This window comes from Rhea americana, unplaced genomic scaffold, assembly GCF_003343005.1.
Source record: "Rhea americana isolate MKP2758 unplaced genomic scaffold, rheAme1 scaffold_21, whole genome shotgun sequence".
Taxonomy (NCBI): domain Eukaryota; kingdom Metazoa; phylum Chordata; class Aves; order Rheiformes; family Rheidae; genus Rhea; species Rhea americana.
Window position 1 is genome coordinate 6,875,752 of NW_028186258.1, and position 8,896 is coordinate 6,884,647.

Consider the following 8,896-nt stretch of genomic DNA (forward strand, 5'->3'; position numbering starts at 1 on the left):
TAATAGGAACAAGTATTTGAGTCAATTCCAAGGCAACTCAAAAGGCTTCAACTCATCACATTTCTGGTCTCTGAGCTGAAAGCTTTTCAGGGTTACACAACAATGAATAAAACTGGAAACCTTTCAGACCATTTCCAAAATGAAGCAGGAAACTGAGGTGACTGCTAAACCAGTGCTAGAGCAAGCTCCACTTTAGTGTGTGTGGGGGGTGGAGTGAGGATAACAAATTTCATTTGGAGGTTTCAAGTTGTTTTCTTTCTGATTTAATCTCATTCTCAGAACAGAATTATTCTGGAACCAAGATATTCACATTGTTTTGTTTAATGTTTTACAAACAGGCTGTTGACTGAAATTGTCACTGAACAAAAATTCACCCCTACTTGTTTGCATAATGGGAAAACAGAGTCATAAAATGAGTGTAACAATAACTCAGTAGGTATGAGGTTAAGCTGCGGTATGTGAATTAAGCTAATAGGATAATGAGCCCTAAGCTCAAAGTGCCATGATTACGCTGAAAATTGAATTTACTAAAAGCCTTTAAAAGGCAAAACTAGATACTTAAAGCTTKTAAGTTTCTGTTGTTCTGAGCAGGTTGATGAAAATCAGAGGTTAAGTTCTGCTACAGTCCAAGAAGGACTAGATAAAAATACTGAATACACGAGAAAGGCTTGCTTCTGCTGTTTCCTTTGTTACAGCTCTTCACTGGATATAAATAGATATTGGTTTAGTTCCTAGTTCCACCACTGCACTGTTTTATTGCCTTTTAAATATGGCAATATTGCTTACCTCCCATACCTAGCTGGGGGGAGATTTTCAAAGATAGCAGTTTTGGGGGTCAGTATGCAGACCCCGTGAACAGAGCAGCTCTGTATCTCCCTGAACGTRTTTCAGTAGCCAACACAATCCTAGCCTTGGGTCAGATAATTGATAATACATCACTGATTTTCAGAACTCTGAGACTGATATATATATATGTGTGTATGTATGTGTGTGTATGTATACACACACACATATATATAGTTTGGAAGGAATTCTGAACCATCTGTGGCATTTGCTGTAATGGAATCACTGAGATTTCTCTATTTCTATCTCATTTATTTCCTGCCTCGCTTCACTGCTCCATTTTTAACTCTGATAAGTTTTTCTTTTTTTGTGAAATATATTTATAAGAATGATCAGCAAAAGTACTGTAAATTTCAGCACATTTCCTGCCCTAAAGAACAGAACAAAATCCAAGAGGAGGTTCATGGCGTGTGCATGCATGCCAGAAACAACAAAAATAACAACAAACTCCATAGAAAGTAAAAGCAAAAAAAGGGGGGGCTGTGTGTTAGTGTTAGAGGAAGGTGAAAACACTTCCTGGCAACATCTGACAATCATTTGCAGCAACTGATCCATGAGCTTTAGTGAGCAGAGAATGTTTTTAAATCCTCCCCCACTCCTTTTGTTAATCTTTACCAGGTAGTAGAACCTTTAATGTAATTCATACTGGTTTCTTGGAGTTGTGTAAAAGATTTTGTCCATTTTGAAAAGCAAGATTTTTGAGATGGCTCTAAGATTTGGGTTCCTAAGTCTGATTGTAAGTCTGTTTAAGATTTGGTAGTAACTATATTCTTCAGACTGTTCTGCAGTCTCAGTATACTGAGTGATGAACATCTGGCTTCATATCCTCACTGCCTCTCATCTGAAATAGGAAAATCACGTGCTCTTCTTATTATCCCCATGAATGAAGTGTGGATCATAATACTGACTTACATAATTCAGAAATATTGAAGGATGTTATTTTATACTTTAAAAATGTTCTGAGCAACATCAGATGATGTAAAAGAGTTCTTAATTATGACGCATAATTATTATTGTGCTCGGGAGACTTTAAGAGGTAGCCTGGAAAAGTTCAGATTTGGCTCATTTTAAAGCACACCCAAAATACTGGGCAACATTTTTAGATGGCTTTGATTGACTTAGGAGGCTATTTCCTAAGACTTTCAAGCACATTTGGGATCTTAGGTCATTTGGGACACGTCTCCATTGTGCAGTGCCAAATGGCTCTGAGCAAGCCAATTTTCAACAGAGAGATTAACTCAGATCCTAAGAGCAATATATAAGTGTGTTAGTGTTGCCCTGCACAGATTCTGTTCTACTCCACCCAGCTCCAGACTATTATATTTGGTGCTGGTTTAGGAATCTCAACAGCATGTTCCCTTTCTTATTACAGACATGCAATTAACTGTTTTGCAAAGTCAAATCCACCATCTTATGGCATGGCTTCATTCATACTAGCCAAAAACCCAGCACAGATACTCATGAGCATAGATATATTACTATTACCTGTACTATGGGGGAGACTGTATGTAGAGTCTGAGTTCCTAGTACAAGATATTTTACAGTTGCATCAAATTTCTGTCTCTGGCACATCAGAGACTACTGAAAATCAAAGTGAACTTTTCCACTTAGTTGCATATGTGACACAGTATGTGATTGTTGCCAGCAAGAACAAAATTTAAAGATCATGCCAACGGAACACCATTTTTTGAAATATGATGATTTGCTGATGGCAGCAGTAGAGAGGGGAATCAACTCAGTAGGCTTTGATTCAGTAACTGTTTTGTCCGTTTTAAAATCCCAGGATGTTTGTGAGTATTTTCAAAGAACTGTAGTTTGAATCAGTCAATAAGAAAAACATTATAACCCTAAGTGTGTTTTTTATTTAAGGTTATATTGGCTCCTGACTACAATTTGCTTCATTTTCACACTTCACATTATGAGATTCTTAAAAACATAACACAGTAGTTCCCAGTTTTTGTTTGTTGTTATATATGACTTATAAAATGTTGGGTCAAGAGTCTTCAATGGACTAGGCTACAGTGTTTGTTTAAAGCTATGAGTAAAGCAAGTCATATGAATGTTTCCAAAGACTGTATTCCAAGAAGTATTTTTGGAAACATTAATGTTGTGTTTTTTTAATGAAGGCCACATTCTGAGGCTACGACACCATATGTCACATTCATTTCTGTACTTAAGAAAAAAAAAGAGAGAAAAGAAAAAAGAAATGGAAACTATGTTTGGCTTTTAAGTGTTTTTGGAATAGTGTTCATGCATGCTTGTCATTGTTCCTTGGATGGGAGAAGAGTTCTTGGTCTGTTAATCTAGTCCATCCAATATATATTACACTCTGTGGGCCTGACTCTCTTCTGCCTTAAAGTGTGTGCAGTCATTTATACTCGGGCAAAGTGAATGAAGAGCTGAGGAAAAAGGCTACCACTGGGAGAGTGTTTTGCAAATTCATTTTCCGTTAATATGTTGGCTTCATTGTAAACCTACATCTGAACTTCTGTCAGCTGAAACCAGCTTAAAAATGTGGAAAGTACTTTCCATTGTCCATTGAAAACTTGAAATTTTTGGAGGAAAAGTGATTTTCTTCCCTCAAAAGTATCAGTTAAAAGCATGATATTTGTCAGAAAATTTGAACAGTTTTTCTTCTAGTTCTGTACAGTGCTACTCTTTGGATTTGTCAGTGTTTTGTGTGGTAGCTGTTGGGATATGGCACAATGGGCTGGAGACCTTGCAGGAAAAGGCATTTGCCTTTTTCAGTGCTCTATCCTACCAGAAATTCATAAGCATCCTGTAATTGATTTCTTCAACTAAATCTTTCCCTTTTAATTTTGGTTCCAGTGGATGGAGGTCTCAGTTTCTAACATAAGTTCTTGTTACTCGTCACTAAATGTATAGCCTAGCACTTTGTACTGCTGCTCGCATGGTTGCCATCTGCAAAGACATCCATTTTTATTTCTTACAGAGGAATCTCCGAATTTACATCACTTCCTAAATTTGTGTCATCCACAAATTAACATACTGAACGTTTGTGTCAAAGTCATTAACAAAAAATTTGAATACTTCATGGCAGCCAGATTTTTTTTTTTTGTTTTAGGAAATGTGAGAGTTTCCAGGACCTCAAAGAGGTTTCTTTCTCATCTGAAATGTARCTACGTTTCTACAAACTGAACAAATTTGTCTAGCACTAGCCCAGTAAGTTCAATTCCATGACCAGGTTTTTCTGGGCAATCCTGAAGTAAAAATGATGATGAATGATTATGTGATTGCTACATTTTCTGGTTAAGATACATTAGTACAGAAATWGTCTGCCCATGCCACTGAAGTCTTACAGCTAAATGAGGGTGTTTTGCTAAGCATTTCTTCTCATGTAAGAAAACAAAAAAACGTTACAGACAGGAATAATTAATTAACTCAAATATTTGGTTCACCTTAAAAGGGTACATCCATTTCTATGAGCATTCCTGAGAGCCAATCCTGATCTGCATGCTATTTCTCCAAAACATTAGATGAGGTGCATACAGTGGGGTCAGCACAGAGGTTTCTGATCTTTGTTTTCATGTAGATAATCAAATTTTAGGACAAATATGGAAATTTCTTGCTAGTTGTATTTCTGGTTGCCTTATATTTCCAGGTTTCCTGAATTTTTGAGTTTTGTTGTATAATTAATGTCAGTGTCTGTATTCTTCAAAAAATTGCTCCTGATGACCACACAGTGAATGTATCTAGTTTTGATGTTACAAAGTCCCAGCACAGGCAATTAAAACAAAAATAAACTTCTTCTTTTATTTCATAGATTTCCAATGAACAGAGAAAACAAATAGCCACTGGGACCACACATGTGTTCCGTAAACTGATGCCACAAGGCAGATATAAGAACGATGACTGAACGGAGTGGTTGCTATAGGCCTGTAAACATACAGGGAAGTAAGCTCAGTTACCAAGGCTCATGTCAAGAAGGTCCCGAAAAGGGGATGAAAAGATTGCAGAAGCGATTTCTCCACAAGGATGGCAGCTGCAATGTGTACTTCAAACACATCTTTGGAGAATGGGAGAGCTATGTAGTAGACATATTTACCACATTGGTGGACATAAAGTGGCGCCATATGTTTGTGATATTCTCATTGTCTTATGTTCTTTCTTGGTTGCTCTTTGGACTAGTCTTCTGGCTGATAGCAATCCAACATGGTGATTTATTCAATGATGAAGAAATAACCCCCTGTGTTGCAAATGTTCATAGCTTCACAGGAGCGTTCTTATTCTCTCTTGAAACGCAAACAACCATCGGTTATGGTTACCGCTGCGTTACGGAAGAGTGCTCTGTTGCAATCCTCATGGTTATCCTACAGTCAGTATTAAGCTGCATTATTGACACATTCATAATTGGAGCAGCCTTGGCTAAAATGGCTACAGCTCGAAAAAGAGCTCAAACCATTCGTTTCAGCTACTATGCTGTAGTAGGTTTAAGGGATGACAAATTTTGCCTCATGTGGCGCATTGGTGATTTCCGGCCAAATCACATGGTTGAGGGCTCTGTACGTGCTCAGCTTCTGCGCTACCGAGAAGACAAGGAGGGGAGAATGACAATGGAATACAAGGACTTGAAGTTGCTAAATGACCAAATCATACTTGTTACTCCTGTGACAGTTGTACATGAAATTGATAGTGAAAGCCCTTTGTATGGTCTAGACCGGAAAGCTCTGGCCAAGGACAACTTCGAAATCTTGGTTACGTTTGTCTACACAGGTGATTCAACAGGAACTTCACATCAGTCAAGAAGCTCATATGTCCCCAGGGAGATTCTTTGGGGCCATAGGTTTAACGATGTCTTGCATGTAAAGAAAAAATACTATAAAGTGGATTGCTTACAGTTTGAAGAAACCACAGAAGTTTATGCTCCTTACTGCAGTGCCAAACAACTGGATCGGAAGGAGCAAGAATGGAACAGAATTGAGAATACACTGGAAGGAGAAACAGAGACGTCAGAGCTGGAGATCAAGTCATTTAGCACAAACCAAAAGTCATTCAGTGCAGTTGCACTGATTACCAGCTGTGAAGATCCAGAAGACCCAGTGACAACAGTGAATCAGCCTTCTGGAGAAGTCTCTTATCAGAAAGCAGCTGTGACCTTAAGTAGACTGTCACTGGAATCCCAAATCTAGCTTTTCACTGCAATTAGAGTCACTTCCAAACTTCACACAGCATAGTTTTTAGAATATAAACAATGAACATATGCACAAGCATTTATATTATAAACCTCACTCTAGCAGCATGCCTACATTGCAGTACAGAGCTCATCTGCTAGAATGAACTTCATACTGTTCAGCATGGTATCAGTAACGGATTAGCATTGGCACAGTGAAACAGCTTACACTGGCTTGACTAGACAGCTACTGTACTTGAGCAAACTTATTCTCAACTCTTTACTACCCCGGAGGGACCAATGTTGGACATGCCAAGACAGAGATAATGATCTAGTCAAGGAACAAAAACAATATAGTGTGCCCTGTAGGTCAGATTTTTCAAAGCTGCCTAATTTAGGTGGAAGCCCAGCTCCCAATTGCTCTAGGAAGCTCTTAAACTTCCCCCTACCAGAGCAAACAATTGCTCTTCTTTGGCAAAAGCACCCCTCTAGCAGTTTAGTTGAAGYCCCTGTCCAGGGATTATACTGGTAAATCTGTGGGGCTGTTCATTAGGGGAGGGAGTAAACTGGTAAGAAAACTGAACCCAGTATTACTGGGTAGCTTGGAAACCTGCTTACACCCTTTCCAGCCCTGTGGGCTCCACAGTTGGATCCTGGAGAGTTTTTCCCATTTCCTGGTTGTGAGCCATTCCCAGAACTGCCCCTCCTTCAGCAGTTTGAGGTATGTGGTATGTTAGCTGGCTCGGGGCTGCGTGAAGATTTTGTTTCATGGCTCTGATGGCTGGGAAGGTTGGCCAAACCTGCTCATTTGCATTCTTCAGAAATCAAAATGGGACCTCAAGTTTGAAATCAAAATCAGCAAAATCAGGTTGAGCTTCAAAGAGAAAGATCAGCTTGATTTTAGAATGAGCTTTCCAGTACTTTGAGTCTGTCTTTTCATTTCAGAATGTCAGCCTTGCTTTTATTTTGGTATATTATGCTTCTTTAAAAAGAAAAAGATCAATCTGTAGTCCAACCGGTATGATTTTGTCAAAAAAGGAAGATTTTTATTCACCTGAAGTGATTTTGTAAAAATGATCCCTCACAGAGAAATTCAACATATTCAGCTGTCAGCTCAATTTGGAAAAAAGACGAAATGCCAATATTTTGAAGCTGCCTATGACATGGAAGTTCCACACACTGCACATCTCTGTTATTATCCAATATGCAATATCTCATCATGCCTTTCCTCTGATGATTATAGTTAATTTGAATCATGTTTTATTTATCATGATAACGTAGAAATAATTACCTCTGAATTTTTGCCTAAAATGTGATTTTTCCAACAAGAAGCTAAATGTCTACCTACTGGTCAAGGATCTCTAGTTACTGGAACTCTTTTTGTCTTCACAGCAGCATTCATCCCATCCTAATACGGGTGTTGAGAGAGCTCAAGACAGTAGGATGGACTTATCCTGGAAATGTCCATCCATCTCTATTAATTGTTGGAGGAGATGAGAGGACTGGTGTGGAAACGTTGGCTAACTTCTAACTTTTAGTCTGCTAAATTAGCTCATACGAGTCTCTCTCTTCATTCTGACTGCTGAAAGTTTTTATGAACTAATCATGTAATGAAAAAAATGGCATGCTGATTTTTTTTCCTGAGCCTTACTGCATACAGTAGTATTGCTGCATTTTTAAAAATGTATCTTGCATTTCAGTTTTGCTAACACTTGTATTTTGGATCCTATCTAATCCCTTTAAGCAAAATGAAGCATATTAACAAGCCTGAGGATAGATGATTATTCCTGGGCTCATTAATTATCCTATCTTATATGCTGAATCATCAGCAACATCTGTCTGTAACTGCAGTARAAAACAGCGCATCCTGGATGTATCCTGGATTTCAGGGCTGGCAGGCATTGGGGAAATAATCTGAAAAAAATGGGAAGGAATTCAGTAGGAAAATGTGTAAGGCACTCAGTAATTATGTGGTGTTGCAAAAAACAGCATACAGGATGTATAAAATAGAATATAACCATCAAGACATGTGAAATAATCCTTCCACACTTTGAAGGATCTTTGCAGGATCTTGGCTGGATTACATTATTGGATGTTGGGCACCACACTTTAGGGAAGACATGGAACAATTTGAAGAGAATCCAGAGATCTAGAAAGCATGTGAGTGAGAAAGTATTGATATAACTGAAGGTGTTTGAGTTCAAAGAAGAGAAGAAGCAGGTAGGAGACAGAGAAACAGTCTTTAAACACAAAATATGCAACTCAAGGGACAGTCTGTTCCCTACATGTAGTGAGTAGGACAGGAAGTGGGTTTAAACTGAAGCCAAAGAGATTCATGTTAGACAGTAGGAAAAACTGTCTTCCAGAAGGTAGAAGAGCAGCGGCACAGGTATCTGGAAAGGGTGTGGAATATCTATGGTGGCTGCTTTCAGGAGCCAGTTAGACGAGCATCTGTCGGGAATGTTACAGGAATGGTCAATCCTAGTTTGAACTTTCCAACCATGTTTTACTGTGATCCTGTGAAATCTACTTAACTAGCTCACTTTACAAGTACTTACACACACGAGTATTTGCTTAATTACACAGGCAAAGCTACTCAGAGGTATGAGATAGTACTGAGATATGCAATCAAAACCCCCCCAAATCTTTAAAATGTGCTTATTTCAACTGCTGTTTTTAAAGGTAGTTTCCCTTATTAAGCTGTGAATTTCAGCTGTCTTTCCCTCTCCCCAGTATATACCGTGTGAGCCTCTTGTGGTGAAGAAAATTCTTTCCTCAGAATGCCTTTCCTGTAAGTGAAAGGACCAGGAGTCRGATTCAGAGTATGATCATATGCTTCTTGTAGATACATATAAATATGTGAGCATGTATAGTAATGTATGCTTTGGCATATAAGTCAACCACTAACTGATGAGGGTCAGG

General features: G+C 38.5%; 1 protein-coding gene across 1 annotated transcript in view; it reads left to right on the forward strand.

Moving 5' to 3' along the window:
* KCNJ16 (potassium inwardly rectifying channel subfamily J member 16) overlaps nucleotides 1-6,018 on the forward strand; it is an 18,921-nt gene extending 12,903 nt beyond the window's left edge. Inside the window, exon 2 of the mRNA XM_085304741.1 lies at nucleotides 4,628-6,018. Within this exon, the coding sequence (XP_085160867.1) occupies nucleotides 4,713-5,993 (1,281 nt within the window). The 5' untranslated portion in view covers nucleotides 4,628-4,712 and the 3' untranslated portion in view covers nucleotides 5,994-6,018. The remainder of the gene's footprint in view (nucleotides 1-4,627) is intronic.
* Nucleotides 6,019-8,896: the final 2,878 nt, after the last annotated feature.